This window comes from Trachymyrmex cornetzi, unplaced genomic scaffold (assembly GCF_001594075.2).
Source record: "Trachymyrmex cornetzi isolate Tcor2-1 unplaced genomic scaffold, Tcor1.1 scaffold205, whole genome shotgun sequence".
NCBI lineage: Eukaryota > Metazoa > Arthropoda > Insecta > Hymenoptera > Formicidae > Trachymyrmex > Trachymyrmex cornetzi.
In genome coordinates, this window is record NW_017296691.1 from 994,132 (window position 1) to 1,009,801 (window position 15,670).

The 15,670-nt window shown below is 30.0% G+C and overlaps 3 protein-coding genes across 5 annotated transcripts in view; 2 read left to right on the forward strand and 1 right to left on the reverse strand.

Annotated features, from left to right (window-relative positions):
* The window catches only part of whd (carnitine O-palmitoyltransferase whd), a 29,901-nt gene extending 20,241 nt beyond the window's left edge, over window positions 1-9,660 (forward strand). Inside the window, exons 1-15 of one of the 3 annotated variants that reach the window (XM_018505408.1) lie at window positions 1,977-2,092; window positions 3,946-4,101; window positions 4,229-4,365; window positions 4,464-4,740; window positions 4,935-5,258; window positions 5,717-5,916; window positions 5,991-6,195; window positions 6,290-6,397; window positions 6,763-6,788; window positions 6,998-7,063; window positions 8,099-8,210; window positions 8,308-8,577; window positions 8,659-8,808; window positions 8,903-9,112; window positions 9,293-9,660. In XM_018505408.1, coding sequence (XP_018360910.1) covers window positions 3,961-4,101; window positions 4,229-4,365; window positions 4,464-4,740; window positions 4,935-5,258; window positions 5,717-5,916; window positions 5,991-6,195; window positions 6,290-6,397; window positions 6,763-6,788; window positions 6,998-7,063; window positions 8,099-8,210; window positions 8,308-8,577; window positions 8,659-8,808; window positions 8,903-9,112; window positions 9,293-9,391 — 2,325 coding nt within the window. In that variant the 5' untranslated portion in view covers window positions 1,977-2,092; window positions 3,946-3,960 and the 3' untranslated portion in view covers window positions 9,392-9,660. Of the gene's footprint in view, window positions 1-1,976; window positions 2,093-3,945; window positions 4,102-4,228; window positions 4,366-4,463; window positions 4,741-4,934; window positions 5,259-5,716; window positions 5,917-5,990; window positions 6,196-6,289; window positions 6,398-6,762; window positions 6,789-6,997; window positions 7,064-7,460; window positions 7,524-8,098; window positions 8,211-8,307; window positions 8,578-8,658; window positions 8,809-8,902; window positions 9,113-9,292 lie in introns of those variants that run through there. The other 2 variants (XM_018505409.1, XM_018505407.1) reach the window with 2 other exon arrangements.
* Window positions 9,661-10,955: 1,295 nt separating this feature from the next.
* LOC108759790 (uncharacterized) lies at window positions 10,956-13,057 on the reverse strand. The gene is made up of 3 exons (XM_018505416.1): window positions 13,002-13,057; window positions 11,819-11,878; window positions 10,956-11,341 (listed from the first exon to the last, which is right to left on the reverse strand). Exons 1-3 carry the CDS (start codon window positions 13,049-13,051, stop codon window positions 11,128-11,130), a joined length of 324 nt encoding a protein of 107 aa, XP_018360918.1. The 5' UTR covers window positions 13,052-13,057; the 3' UTR covers window positions 10,956-11,127.
* Window positions 13,058-13,189: 132 nt separating this feature from the next.
* Window positions 13,190-15,670, forward strand: part of LOC108759768 (motile sperm domain-containing protein 2) — a 2,901-nt gene continuing 420 nt past the window's right edge. Inside the window, exons 1-7 of the mRNA XM_018505382.1 lie at window positions 13,190-13,292; window positions 13,595-13,741; window positions 14,057-14,234; window positions 14,353-14,722; window positions 15,049-15,124; window positions 15,215-15,324; window positions 15,399-15,602. Of these exons, the coding sequence (XP_018360884.1) occupies window positions 13,211-13,292; window positions 13,595-13,741; window positions 14,057-14,234; window positions 14,353-14,722; window positions 15,049-15,124; window positions 15,215-15,324; window positions 15,399-15,602 (1,167 nt within the window). The 5' untranslated portion in view covers window positions 13,190-13,210. The remainder of the gene's footprint in view (window positions 13,293-13,594; window positions 13,742-14,056; window positions 14,235-14,352; window positions 14,723-15,048; window positions 15,125-15,214; window positions 15,325-15,398; window positions 15,603-15,670) is intronic.

A 15,670-nucleotide genomic window follows, 5' to 3' on the forward strand; every position in this document is an offset into this window, starting at 1 on the left:
AAACGTTATGTATATTTCCACATAACTGCATTTATCATTGATTTTGAAGCGTTAATTATTGTTAATTAACAGTCGATTTTGTCTTCCCTGATATCTTTTATAGTTTTATGAAAAATTTTATAAACCAATTAAATATGTTAGGTCAATGGAATACACATATATGTCACAGACAAATGAAATGCTCATGACCTATAATACGGCGTGGAGCTTGCTCAATGTAATTTATTTGCCACTATAATGACATGTAGAGACCTTCTAATCAGAGTCAAGATAGAAAACAGCCACTTTCGATTGGTCCGTCATTTTTAATAATTTCTGAGAGAAAGAGAGAGAGAGAGAGAGAGAGAGGGGGGGGGGAGGAGAGAGAGAATAAAAAGAAAAAGAAATAAGTAAGTAAATGTATGTTCTTTTTTTGTAATTTTGCTAAAACTGAAGGCCTTGCATACAAAATGCGGCTCGTATCCAGATTCTGATTAGATCTAGATGATACCAACATACATACAGTCATCAGATATAATTTTTTGGTTTAAAAGAATGCATAAAAAGTGATTAAAACCTTTCAAGAATGTTATTTTTCTTCTATCTGCGATTTATAAAAAAAAATTATTAGTTTAACATTTGAAGAACGACTATTGTATTCTGAAGAGTTATGATAACAGGCGCCCAATAAAATCGTTAAGTTGATCTACGCCTACCAAGAACAAATGCAGGCTGATTACCACATCTTTATTAAGATTGTCGAACTGATTAGTTATCGCAAACATACTTTCAAATATTTTTGTAAGTGGTTAGATCTGAACGCGTCAAGAGAACGTGCGCAATTATTCGTTAAATTTATATAGAGCTCTTCTAACCGGACGAGTCATTGTTCAAAGTCCAAGGTTATTAGTCACATTCACAAATGGGTATAGTTACTATATACCTGCGAATTGTGTGGGGGCAGTGATAACCTATGAACCGAGGATGATTTCTTCGCGTTGACTTTTTTTAATATTTTTCCTCTGAAAAGGATTAAATATAATATATATATATTTGTACGTTGAAGTTATCATTTATATAAAAAAGTCGTATATATAGCATTGCATAAAATTGTTCAAAAAAAGATTAGATAATATTTGTATGAAATTAACACTTACATACAAAAGTCGTATTACAGCATTACGTAAAATTATAAGAAAAGATTAGACAATATTTGTACAAGGTTATCACTAGACTGCGGAAGTTTATGCAAAATACTTAACTGAATGTTTTGCATAAAATGCATATTTTGCAATTTTGTAAATTTACAGATGGCAATCCCAATCTTTTTAATTCACCTTTTAATAACTCTTTAACGAACAACGATTGACTGCTAAAACTGTCCGATAGTTAATATTCAGTTAAGTATTTTGCATAAAGTTCCGCAGTCTAGTTATCACTCATGTACAAAAGTTGTACAAGCATTGCATAAAAGTATACGAATGTATAATGTTGTATTAGTTCATTTTTTTCTACGAAATATCTCATCATTTTTCATTATTTTTAGAGAACGTATATTTACTGTGGATATTCCTAACAATAAATTTCTAACAATAATTCAATTATTTTTCCAGAGTTACGTACAAAATTTGAAAAGAAGGCATTACATAACTTTTGTTAAACAACACACAATATTTGATATTTGTTCATTGATAATAAACTGGTTTTTCTGATGAAATCAAGAGGAAAATGATTGTCGCTAAAAAATCTCTGATTTGAAAGCGTGACGGGCTGTCCACATACGTATGTTCGAACATCCTCGCGAATTGTCGTTAATTTATTTTCCCTCTAAGTGACATATTTGCTAATATTTTTGTATTTGTAGCTTATATGCTTAACGTGCGCGTACAGATTTTATCATTAAATTAATTATGAATCTTGTATCGGTCAGAAGCCATCATCGATGTTCTCTCCTCCTATTCTCTCGATATTCCTTTTCATCATGACTCGAGTGAAAATTGAGTGAAATGCAGACGGACTTTCTATCTCGCATACAGTACGGTTTTTGTAACGCACCAAAATATATCGTAACACGGGAGAAGACCATCCTCGGCTCTCAACATCCTCGATTCACGTAATATTCTCTAATCTTTTTAAATGCTTTGCATTATATATACATGTTCTGTGACCCAGAATATATGTTTATGTATATTTTTACGAATTTTTCGCGCAGAACTTTCACTTCGCAACAACGGAAAGTCTAAAATAATATTAATTTACTAAAAAATGAAAAACTTTTATATAATAGAGTATATATTTATTTTAAAGTAGACGATTTTATGATGTCTTGTCACCAAATAACATCAAATTAATCTACAAATTAAAAGTTTGATAAATTAATATAAATTATTAATTATAATAGAAGTTCACAGATATCAATATTTTTCAGAATGTTATTTGTTAATCACATACGTCACTGATTTAACTAATTGATATACGATATATTGAGTATGATTAACATTTTACTTTTGCATATTTTGATATCCTTGCATTCTGAATTATAATTTTAATTATAGCTTTTTCCTTTTATTTTAAGGCTCTTGCAAGAAAACGTGTTTTCTTCGATCTATTAAATTGATGTCAAAATTGAGAATATGAATTTTTCGCTTGTCATATCTGCAAAAAAAATTATTTCTTTTCATATAATACTACTCGCACTCACATTAATAAATTGTACTAAAAATTGATTGTCTCATTATCTTACATTAGTGAATATTTTTGTAATAAATATAATTAGAAAATAGATGTTATATAACAAGATTTATAGCTACCTATTAATATACTGACAGTTTTTGATATGTTTATATCCTTGAAATATACATGTGAAGAAATAAATTTGTAAGATGTTACAAGATATTGCAAGAAAAAAATTCGCTTAATTTTTCGCTTGATATTGTAACCAGATATACATATATTACAGATATTATATTGTAACTAGATGTACATAAAACATGAGAATTAAAAAACTTTAGAAATATTGAATGAAACTTATAGTTTCACTAAAAAGATTGAGAACAGTGAGGAGAGAAATGATAAATGCGAAGATTTAGAATGAATACAGTCTATCAGGCATTTTTTTGAAACTCAAATATGTATATTGAGCTCTTCAAAATATGTAAATCTATACATATATCATAAATGGCGAAATTTGCAAGTATACCGAACTCGTTGCCATATGATGGTCCATATTTATCAGCTTGGCGACGTTATACAATGCGTTCATGCACACACTCGTGCGCAACGCAATTGTAGCTTTTAAGTAAGGTCAACTGGTGCATCTGTGTTCACCCTGCATCGTTATCACCGCTGCGATCGTTTATAGCTCATCACGACGAGGTTGCTCTTTCTCTGTCGTCTAATCCATATCTTAATGAATCTTTTTTTCGGAATTTAAAAAATCGTGATACATAATAAACGTGATACCTTATTACTACATTCAGTAAAAAGTAAAAACTAATTTTTTTATCTCTTAAATAAAAAAAATTAAACCTATAGTTTAATTTTTATATAATTAACATATTGACTGGCGTATGTAGATTGTGATATTTTTATTTTGGTCTATAACAGGCTTGTCTAATTTGAGCTCCGGAACTAAAACGCCATTGACGCAAAAAAATTCAATGTGGATATGATTTCGGGGACCGTAAAGTGTTGATACGCATCTGAATGACATTTATCGACACTTTACAGTCCCCGAAATCTTATCCACGTTGAATTTTTTTGCGTCGATGGTTTTGCGTTTTGGTTCCGGAGCTCAAATCGGACAGGCCTGGTTTAGAATCTCGATATCTGTTTTAACATTATTTAAATCTTACTTTGTTTTTTACCAGTTTAATAGCAATGTAAGCCTAGGCTATAATTAAGCAAAAAATGTTAATTGTTATTTCATATACAATATGGACTAATTCCAACATATACATTTTACAGGAAAGCTAACGCAGGATGGCGGAAGCCCATTCGGCCGTAGCATTCAGCTTCTCAATAACACACGAAGGATGGGACGTAAACTTCGATCGAGAGGTACTCCACTTGGTCTGGCTCTCTGGTGTACGGTCATGGAAAAAAAGATTTTTTCGGTTTCAGGTGAGTCGCGGTATTCTGATAAACGCTGATATTTGAACGTTCTAATATTTGAACAAATATAAAATATTTTTTAATATAAAATAATGGATATTATTAACTTATATTTTTACATTCATTCTGTTCACAGAACAATCTGAAAAGCGGCGTTTATCCAGCTTCTTTGACAAGTCTTTGGGTTACTGTAATTTTAGTAACGGCGATACACTTTGCTGGTTACAAGGTCCCGTATGACCTCGTTGGGAAAGTTTCACCATATATTTCTGGGTAAGTCTATGTAATTCCGTATTTCGATTATAAATTATTTCTATTCATTACACATACGCGGATTAGCAGTAATTGATAATCATTGTTTTTCGTAATAGTTCCTCAGTACTCGCACACCTGGCAGGCTCCTTCGTAGTTGGGCTGTTCCTATGGCTGGCGGTCATATACGCGATTCGATACACGCTGAAGCTATTACTATTGTACAAAGGATGGATGTATGAGGCGAGAGGCAAAGGTCGCAAGCCATCGAAGTTGACCCAAATCTGGCTGTTGCTAGTGCAATTATTTTCAGGTTGGCATAAACCCATGCTGTACAGCTTCCAAGGATCATTGCCACGATTGCCACTTCCGACAGTACCTGAGACTATGGAACGGGTTAGCTCAATAACGTATTTTATGATCTCTGTGTTGAAATGACTACGCACTTCTTGTAATTTGTAAATTGAATTCAGAATTATTGCTGGTCTAATGAATATTTTAATTTAGTATCTAGTTTAGTCTATAACAGTTCTAGGCATTTCTCTTTAACATTGTAGTGAAAAAAATCAAAGTATTGTACATTTAAATAGTATCTGAAAAGCGTACGACCGTTGCTCGATGATGAGAATTACGCTCGCATGGAAAACCTGGCCAAGGAGTTCCAGAATGGCATCGGAATCAAGCTGCAGCGTTACCTGTTCCTCAAATCTTGGTGGGCCACCAACTATGTATCTGATTGGTGGGAAGAATATGTTTATTTACGTGGAAGATCACCTCTAATCGTCAACTCAAATTTCTACGGGATGGACGCCATTCTCACCCATTTCACGAACTTGCAAGCCGCCCGAGCTGGAGCTGTAATATATTCCTGCTTACAATATAGACGTCTCATCGAACGTCAAGAATTAGAACCTGTTAGTTATTCTTTTTGTTAATTATTTATAATTATTATATTTAAAAATGAAGAGATTTTTGTACATTTAGGAAATGCATACGGTTTTATGTTAATATCTTTACACTGAGAAAAAAATGCTATTGATTCAATTAAAGTCTATATTACGGGCTGTCACTAACATATGTGATTAATTCATGTATATTTTTATTGACACAAAAAGGCATAAATTATTATTTCAATAATCAAGCCTTTATATTGATAAAATATACGCATGAATTAGTCACTTATGTTAGTGACAGCCCGTAATATAGACTTTAATTGAATTAATAACATTTTTTTCTCAGTGTATTTTCATTAATTTTTTTTAGAGAAAATTGTATAAAGCACAAAATAAGAGTTGCAAATGGATATTTTGTATTACGCAAGTTTATAATCATATAGATAAACTTATATTTAAAAAGTTATGTATATTTTCAGATTTTAGTTCAAGGATTAGTACCATTGTGTTCTTGGCAATATGAAAGAGTATTCAATACTACACGAATTCCAGGAATTGAAGTTGACAAAATTGTGCATTATCAGGATTCTAAACATATTGTAGTGTATCATAAGGGCAGATATTTCAAAGTTTTAATTTATTATCGAAATAGGATTCTTCAACCCTGCGAGATAGAACTGTAAGTTATTGTTTTATTGGTATATATTTTTACATTTATACACATGTATTATTAATTATAATATCACCTTACAGTCAGATTCAACAAATTTTGGATGACAATTCAACACCGTCGGAAGGAGAGGAGAAATTAGCTGCTTTAACAGCTGGCGAAAGAACTGCTTGGGCGCAGGCTAGAAAAGATTTCTTCGCGAAAGGTGTAAATAAGGCTTCTTTGGATATTATTGAAAAGGCGGCATTTGTTGTTGCATTGGACGATGTACCTTATGAATACGATACAGTATGTTATTTAATAAAATAAAAACATTTTGTAACAATATAAATATTAATCATATTTGCAAATTAATGTAATTCTTATTCATTTCGTACATTAGAAACATCCAGAAAAATTAGACCGTTACGGTACAAACCTATTACACGGAAAAGGATATGATCGATGGTTCGATAAATCTTTTACACTATGCATTGGAAATAATGGCAGAGTAAGTAATATATATTTATTATATCTTCATATTTGTGTTATAATTGATTATCATTAAACAAATTAATAAGAATTAAGGTCAAGTGAAATAAATCAATTACATAAAATTGCCTTGAGAGCCAGACACAAGATATTGATATGTATAATATTTATTACTTTATTCGATTAATTGACAATGATTAGACAAACGTTTCGATTCTCGCTTAAGATCCTTTGCAATGTGATACAATCCAATGTGATGCAATGTAATACAATCCAATGAGTTGATAACCCATTGGATTATATTACATCAATGTACCCCAATAATGTAATTGATTATCATTAGTAGTTATCAATGTTTTATAAAAATAATTTCTGTTTACACAGATTGGCTTCAACGCAGAACATTCTTGGTGAGTATATATACTTTATAAAAAAATATTTATTTAAAAAAATTGTGCACCTATTTTCAATAGAGACAAACATAAGGCGCGAATTTGTTATGCACACTATACTATAAACACAATTAGACCTATATTTTTATTAATATAAAATAAGACATTACATACAAAATTTATGCGTATATATTGAAACAATGCATATAATGATAAGTAATGAGCAGGGCAGATGCTGCAGTCATGTCACACTTGTGGGAGTACATATTATGTTCGGAGTTCCTGAACAAACAGTAAGAATTACAATTCATAGCCTATAGAATATTACTTATTTTGCATATGTACATCTCTTCTTCTGCTTCTGTAAGATTACTGTTGTACATTACTATCTATCTCTTGTGTGTTAAGAACATCTATATGGAAATAATTTGGATTGCAACATATATCTATGTTTTTTTTTAATTTAAGATATTTCTTTTAACAAATTTTTAGTGTCTTGAAATGCTCTTTACAGTAGTCATCTTTAAAGTTCTGTGGGGTACATGCTATGCTTATGTTTCAGTTTCTTAAATATTACATTTCCTGGAGATTACCTATTTCTACCGGATATTTATATTACGGATGATGAATGCTTTTCATATTTCTCTTTCGCATCTTGTCTTTAATGTTTCTTTCTCATATGCTTATTAGGGCTGATGCACCAGTGCTCGGAACTCTATGGGAATTTATTATAACTGCTGATATTGAAATCGGGTAATGGGGTTATTTATTGTTGTGTATTGTTACAGAGTAATGTAATAGGGCAAATTACTAACCATTCATCTATATCATTCCTAATAATTGTACTTTTATTGTAATTATCATTATACAATGATTAATTTTTCTATATGCTTACAAGCGTTTCTACATGTAAATTTTTGCCTGTAATGCTTTTTAATCTGTCAAAATATCATCTGCTTGATCGTTATTGTATTATAAATGTATAATTAAGAATGTTTATTTTAAATAAAAAGTTATAGCTTAATTAAAATAAATGAATGAAAGTTATTGCAGTTAAAATTAGTTACATACAATAAAATGTATTAATAGATTTGCATGATATTATAAAATTTATCTGGAAAGTAAAGGCCACTTGAATTAATTTATCTTTTATCCACTCGAAGTTATTTAAAATAAAATTTAATATGATATATATAATCGTGAAAATTAAGTCCTTACTTTTCAAATAATGCATGATAATATGATTTTTTTCATGAATTGATTTCTTTCAATAAAATAAAATATAGCTTAGAATTTTCTATCATTTGAGAAATATATATTATTTTCAGATATAAAGACGGACACAATATAGGCAATCCAGAATTTATACCTCCAGCTCCAACTCGATTGCAGTGGGATTTAAATGCCAAATGTATTGAAGTAATTGAACAATCTTATCAGGTAATAACAAGTGATTTCGTGTTCTATCTAAATATAATACATGTACTACATTTAACAAATATCACGATTATATAACAATTGATTTTTAATTCAAAAGGTGGCGCACAGTATATTAAATGATGTTGAATTACGTGTTTATGTGCACGATGCTTATGGTAAAGGTTTGATGAAAGCTCATTCCATATCACCAGACGCCTATATACAAATGGCGTTGCAATTGGCTTACTACCGTGATGCTGGCAAGTTTAATTTAACTTATGAGGCTTCCATGACAAGATTATTCCGAGAAGGTAGAACAGAAACAGTCAGACCGTGCACTATTGAATCTTCTAAATGGGTAAAATCAATGGAGGATAAAACAATAACGGTAAAAGCGAATTAATAAATAAAAAAAAGCACATAAATTTATTTCTCCGTGTATTTATAATCGATCTTTCTTCCAATATAGGTAACAGAAAAAGTCAAGTTGCTAATGGATGCAGCAACACAACATCAAAAAAGTTATCAAAATGCTATGTGTGGTAAAGGAATAGATAGGCACTTGTTCTGTTTATATGTAATATCGAAGTACTTAGAAGTAGATTCGCCATTTTTGCAGGTAATTATTTTACGAGTCGCTATTATGAATATAATATACGTATATAATTAATTAAATATGATCTTATTAAACATGATGACTGATTCTATTGTAGGAAGTTCTAAGCGAGCCATGGAGGTTGTCGACATCGCAAACTCCACACGGCCAAACTTCGAGACTAGATTTGAAAACATATCCTAAATGCATTTCAGCTGGTGGTGGATTTGGTCCTGTGGCCGATGATGGCTACGGAGTTTCTTATATAATTGCGGGAGAAGATCTTATATTTTTCCATGTTTCCAGTAAACGATCTTCGTCAAGAACGGTAAAATAATTAATATTTTTAATTTTATTATTATAATTGTCTTTCTATACTTATTATATTTTGTAAATATTTTTATTGTCTCAATTATATATTTTATAGATCTATAGTATATAGTTGTTTATATTAAAGTGTAATGTAATGTAATGATATCTTCTAACAAAATTATTTCAATATCTATAGGATGCCGCCAAATTTGCAAAGCAAATCGAAAAAGCACTTGCCGATATGAAAGATTTGCTAGAACAAAAAAAGAAAATACATCAGAATGGATCTGCGTAACTTATTAAATTACCTGTAGCGCTGTCGAGCAAAATAATTATAAACTTCGCAATGAAGTGGAGTCTATAAGTAAGCTCCAGACAACTTTTCTTGGCTTATGGAAGAATTTAATAACATAAACATAATTTAGTGCTTAAAATATAATTTTCTTAAGGCAGAGTTTTTTCATAGATAATTATTTTAATAGATAAAGGTTATAGGAAAAAATAACGGGCCCAAAATTCAAGACTATGTTATAGACATTGCACATTTAGAAGTAAATTTTTATAGGAGCATTTCACATTTGTCATATATCATTATATAAGTATATCATAAATATAATTTTTATTATTAAATAATCATTTATAAATGACAATTTATGCGTAATTTACTAATAATACTGCACAGCAGAAGTGTATGCGAAAGTACAAGTACCAAATTTCTATTGCTTGCTGTACATAATTGCAAATTTAAGAGATATTTGACATTAATATGTGAAAAAAACATAAAAATTGATTAGCAAATTTTATTATTTACTAAAATTGTTGAAAATTGTCAAACATATGTGACGAAATATATTGTTAAAGTTAAAAATTTTACATATTGACAACTAAATTTTGAAAAATTTTCCAATTAAGTACACACTATCACATCATTGTATATCATTGCAAATGTGGAAGCAGTTTAATTTCATCATGCATATGTATATCCTATCATAATTACTAATCCTATCATTTTAACATCGAGGAGTGATTTGTATGCAATGCAATTTACGCATATAAGAAATTATTTTTTTTCTCCATATAAATATACATGAATGATAGACAAGTATTGTCTGTATTAATATGGAGAGACATCTCGATCTGTATTAGAATCTTATCAATTTAATATCTGATGAGATAGAGATGTGCAACTACAAACATGTGATTACTGATTTCTTTTTTAAGCAAACATCTAAGCGATGCCATATATAATATGTGCAACTTATCAATGCAAAATGTTTTAACTGTAAGTAATTACTAACTGTAAGCAATTTTATACTTGGAAGAGAAGCGTACGATTACATTCTCCTACCGCAGATATTTGTTAAAGATATTGGTGCTTTTAAATCTTGTTATTATTCAGTGGTGTTATAATTATCATTATTGAAATATTTAAGCGCAAGAAAGATGTGAAATGCAAGATAATGAGATAGGAATGTCTAACATTTTTGTACACTTAATTTCATCTTTATACATTTAATAAAAGTTCTGATGATGATTGTAAAGATTAGGTATGAAATATTACAATAGATTTCGTCTTTTAGTTCTGTAAAGTATGACATTCATTATACGTAGAACTTTTATGGAAGTTATAATTAGAAATTTGCACAAGGCAGCTTGAAGGATCTAAAATATGCTTCCTAATCAAGAACAAAATATGTAAAATATTTGAATATTGACAGGAAAGAAAATTGCAGAGTATTCGAAATATTTTTGTACAATATTGATAATCGATCAGTAATTCATTTTAAATCGTTTATTGGTATATTTATATAGAATTCTTTTTTATTACATACAAAAATATGTAATATTTAATTATAACATGAATGTACTGTCATAGAATAAATAAAAACAACTACAGTCGTTTACTTTAGTAACAATATTTAAACATCTTTTGCACATCTCTTCCCCTCTCTCTTAACAAGAAATGAGAAATTATTAAAGATGTATACCAGAGAAACATATATAAATACATACGCGAAAAACAATACTACATTACGACTTTTTAACAGTGTCTTTACGTGGTTGAACTTTTACTTTTTCTTGCTTCAGAGATCGGTGCTTGTTTGATATCACTGCATTTCGTAACGTTGAATGGAGGAATCTCTTGTTAACGGTTTCTTTAGGTTTCACCCATCCACTGGGACCCATTATTTCGGCCCTTCGCGCACCAAGTCTGGCTTCTTCCAGTAAAGCTTCTGCTGCTAGCCTAAATAAATATTTATATTTCGTAATAGCTATTGCGCAACAAAAAATAAAGTCGTATTTTTGTGATTTCTTATTCTTGCGATATTTTTGTGTTTATAAATTTCTACTTATATTGTTTATTATTTATATACAACACTAATAATGTAGATCAGCAATATAACTTTTATACAGTTAAATGACCTCACTTATTAGCTTCTTAAGAGTCTGATTCTTTCGAAAAATTAAAATATAATAGTGTTCATGCAAACTTCAAAACATTTATTCCAAATAAGCTATCCAAATAAAATTTATATTATTTTTATAACTTAATATATTTAAAAGTTTATTCATAATGTGTCCAATTTTCTCAATTAAAAGCAAAGATAAAAACCAGTCGTTGTTTGTACATTCCAAACAGGAATTTTTCCTAGATATATCACATTGTAAATCATTACATAAATGTAATAATTTATAATGTTTGGTGAAATTGTACAATTACCTATTCAATGTTTCGTCATCCATGTTCGTTCTGTCGCAAATTGTTATTGTCTCAAATTCTCTGAAAGAAATAAGCGAAATTATTGCATAAATATTACAGAATACTCGCGATTGCGTACTTTGATTACGTTATAACAAATACGATAATGCCTGCCCTACTGAAAAAAATCACGTCACACAGTTGCATGATGAAATCATGTGATTAAAACACGTAAATCATGTAACGGATTGTTACAAAAAAACAGTGTGATTTTTTAAAATTACGTTATTTGAAAAATCACATGATATATTCTTTTTTCTTCTATTTCTATCATTCAATTCTTTAAAATTTGACAACTATAAAATCACATGATGGATAAAATTATTCCTAATATCGTGTGATTTTTCAAATTACGTTATTTTAAAAAATCACGCACTGATTTGGAACAATTTGTTACATGTTTTAATTATATGATTTCATTATGTAACGTTGTGATATATTTTTTTTCAGTAGGATGGCGTATTTACAGTCTTTCTAATCAAACATCACGTAGCATCGAGTCATAATTTCTCAAAGATTGTCAATTTTGTCAGGGATTGTCATAGATTCGCATAAAATTGGTGATATTTGTAATAACGTTTACAACAGCTGATGATAAGCTGTGATCATTTTTCACAGCTGATTAATCACGGAAATGTTTGAACTATATGACCCCGGTATTCGCGTTTCTCTTTTACAATTTTAAAATGTCATAAACTAATCAAAGAACTGTATTAACATTTAAAGATATTACTTAAGACAGTCTTAAAACAAAAAATAACTAACTACGTATGAATATCGGCCTATGACACTCGGGATTATTAGCCGTAGACGTATGCGATTACAACGAATAAATTATCCAAATAAATTATTACTTTTTTATTATATGACACAGGAATTGCGTGGAAAATTAGTCGAGCTTGCTAAATCGTGCAACGTTAATTATCGCAATCTGTTAGATTGACACTTTGAAATGGAATACCATCAATTCGATGATGTCGTTTGTAAATTATCTCTTAATTAGATCATGGATTAGATTGTTATGAGATGTCAGGAAAAATTCGTTTGGTTTGTGCAGTCAATACAGGGTCACTTCTCTCCTTTTCTCTTTGAGACTCGAAGATATCCTTATTTCACTTTTAAGACATAACAAATTGAACTGTACCTGTCCTGTCGAGGTTCGAGGATTTCGAGGTGAGCACAGACTTTGGACATATGTAGAAGGGAATTTTGCTCCGCAGAGAGCGACGCGACACGTATAGACGCCACAGACTAGGCGTGTGAATAAACAATTATCATCTGGTTATCGTCTATGGTAGGTTCTCGGCGCCGGTCAAAGTGTCATTCTCCTGGTCGTTAGCCTGACAAAGAAAGATGGAAACACCAACGAAAGTGATCGCGGAGCTTCGCGAGAAGTTTTTCAAAAAATTAGAGGAAGAAGGACCACCTGATTCCAGTATGTATATATTATAGGTCCTTCTCTGTTTTTCAATGAAATGATTTTTGATATTATAATGTTAATTGATGTGCCATAATGATGCTCATGTAACATGTGCAAAGGTCATATTCAGTCGCGTGTATTCAATCAAAAATGATTAGCAGCCCACTTGACGTGGCATGGATTGAAACTCGAGTTGAAACTCCTGCCTATTATTATATTAATTACTTATACGGAACCATAAAATGCGAAAGAAAGTTGTAGTTGTTTTTTCATCTGGAATCTATTCCTATCTGAATTTGATTAATAATTATTCATAGGAAGTTTCCACGCTGCTGATATAGCCAGGATAAAAAACAATGATGATTGGTTGAAACGATTTTTGGAACATCATGAATTTAACGAACAGGATGCGTTCAACATGCTTTGGGATACTTGTACTTGGAGAAGAAAATTTGGAACAAATGGTAAAACTATGCCTGTGAATCTTATGCTTGACATTGCTAGTTTTTATTCTCTATGAGATATTAACATTTTAGATTAAAATTGATAAGTTGTTTTGACAAGTCTATATATATCTTAATTTGAATATAATGTAAGTTTAATTCTTTCGATAAGTATGTAAGCTTGTAAATATCCTTAATAGTAATTAAATAAAAGTATTCAGCGCTAAATTATTCATTCATGAAATGAAAAGTGCTCAATATTGAAAGAATTAAAGTTAATAGAATGTAAAACAAAATGTCTTTCTTTCTCTTCTTTCATTCTAAATCGAATTACAGATATCACCGAGGATAATGTGAGGAGAGATTATTTAGAAGATGGTGTAATCTTTAGCTATAGTAAGGATAAAGATGGCAAAAAACTTTTTGTAATTAAGTCAAAGTTGCATGTTAAAGGAGTAAAAGATTTTGCCGAGCTTCAGAGATGTATAGTTTATTGGTTCGAAAGATTAGAAAGGTATTGGTATACTTATTAGTTTCCTTATCTTTTTTTATGCAAAGAATTATAAATGACATTAATATATCTGCACCTTATATACTCTATGGACGTAATTTTTTATTTATTGTACTTTCAGAGAAGAAAATGGAAATCAAATATCACTTTTCTTTGACATGGTAGATGCTGGACTTTCTAATATGGATATGGAGCTTATTAAGTATCTCATTGGTTTATTCAAATCTTATTATCCAAATTTTCTAAACTATATCATAGTTTTGGAAATGCCCTGGGTTTTAAATGCAGCTTTTAAAATAATAAAATCATGGTTACCTGCAAAAGCTATTCCGAAAATTAAATTTGTTAACAAAACCACATTGAAAGATTATGTCAATCCAAACGATGCACTGAAATGTTGGGGAGGTAATAATGATTATATCTTCAAATTCATCTCAGAAGAGCAAACAAATGGAGATAGCGTATTAAATGGTAAACTGGATAATAAAAAGGTATATATATTACATATATTTTCTTATGTCATTGCTATAACTATATGTGAAACGAATAAGACTAAGTATTGCTTTTACTTGACGTGTCAAATTCACTGCTTTTCTGTCATTGCACTATATTCTTTTTTTCTGTTATTCTTTTGTTAACTACATTGATTTGTTTTCAACATCATTTCTATTTCAAATTAGTTATCCCGAAAAAGAAAGTATTGAACAAAATGGAATATGTAGAAGATGTATATTAAATTACTTATAAGTGTTAAAACATCTCTCTCTCTCTCGGTCCAATATATTATTTCTTTAAACATGTTCTATATATTTTTTAGGTACACTTTGTAGACAATTCACCACTTACGGAGCAAAGTTCGACTAGTATTGGAGACCAGGTCAATGAAGAACAATGTACGTATAAAATTTACATACAAATTTGTTACATCACACTACAATATATAAAAGGTTTACTTAAATTTAAATAAATTATATTTGCTTCAGTGTTATCTATAGAGCCCACAGAAGTAATTACATTTAATAAAGATGGAAATGATGTCACTGGGACAATTACACTTAAGAATATTACAAGTGATAAATCTTTATCTTATAAGGTACATGAACATTGTTGTTTGATTATTCTAATAACTGAGAAATGTAGCTTAACATAGGTGTGGTAATTTTGTAGATAAAGACAACATCACCCGAGAAATTTAGAGTACGGCCAAGTTCAGGAGTTCTGCAACCATCTGAACAAAGAACTGTTATGGTTGTATTACAATCTGGCTATAATATACGTGGCCTATTAAACAACGATCGATTTCTAGTCATGTGCTTCCCCTTAAAAAGTACAAACACTGCTACAACGCAGGAACTGAATTTACTTTGGAAGGTAAATTAATTTAATGTTGATTTAATATATCTGTTTTTATATTATGTTATATATATATATATATATAT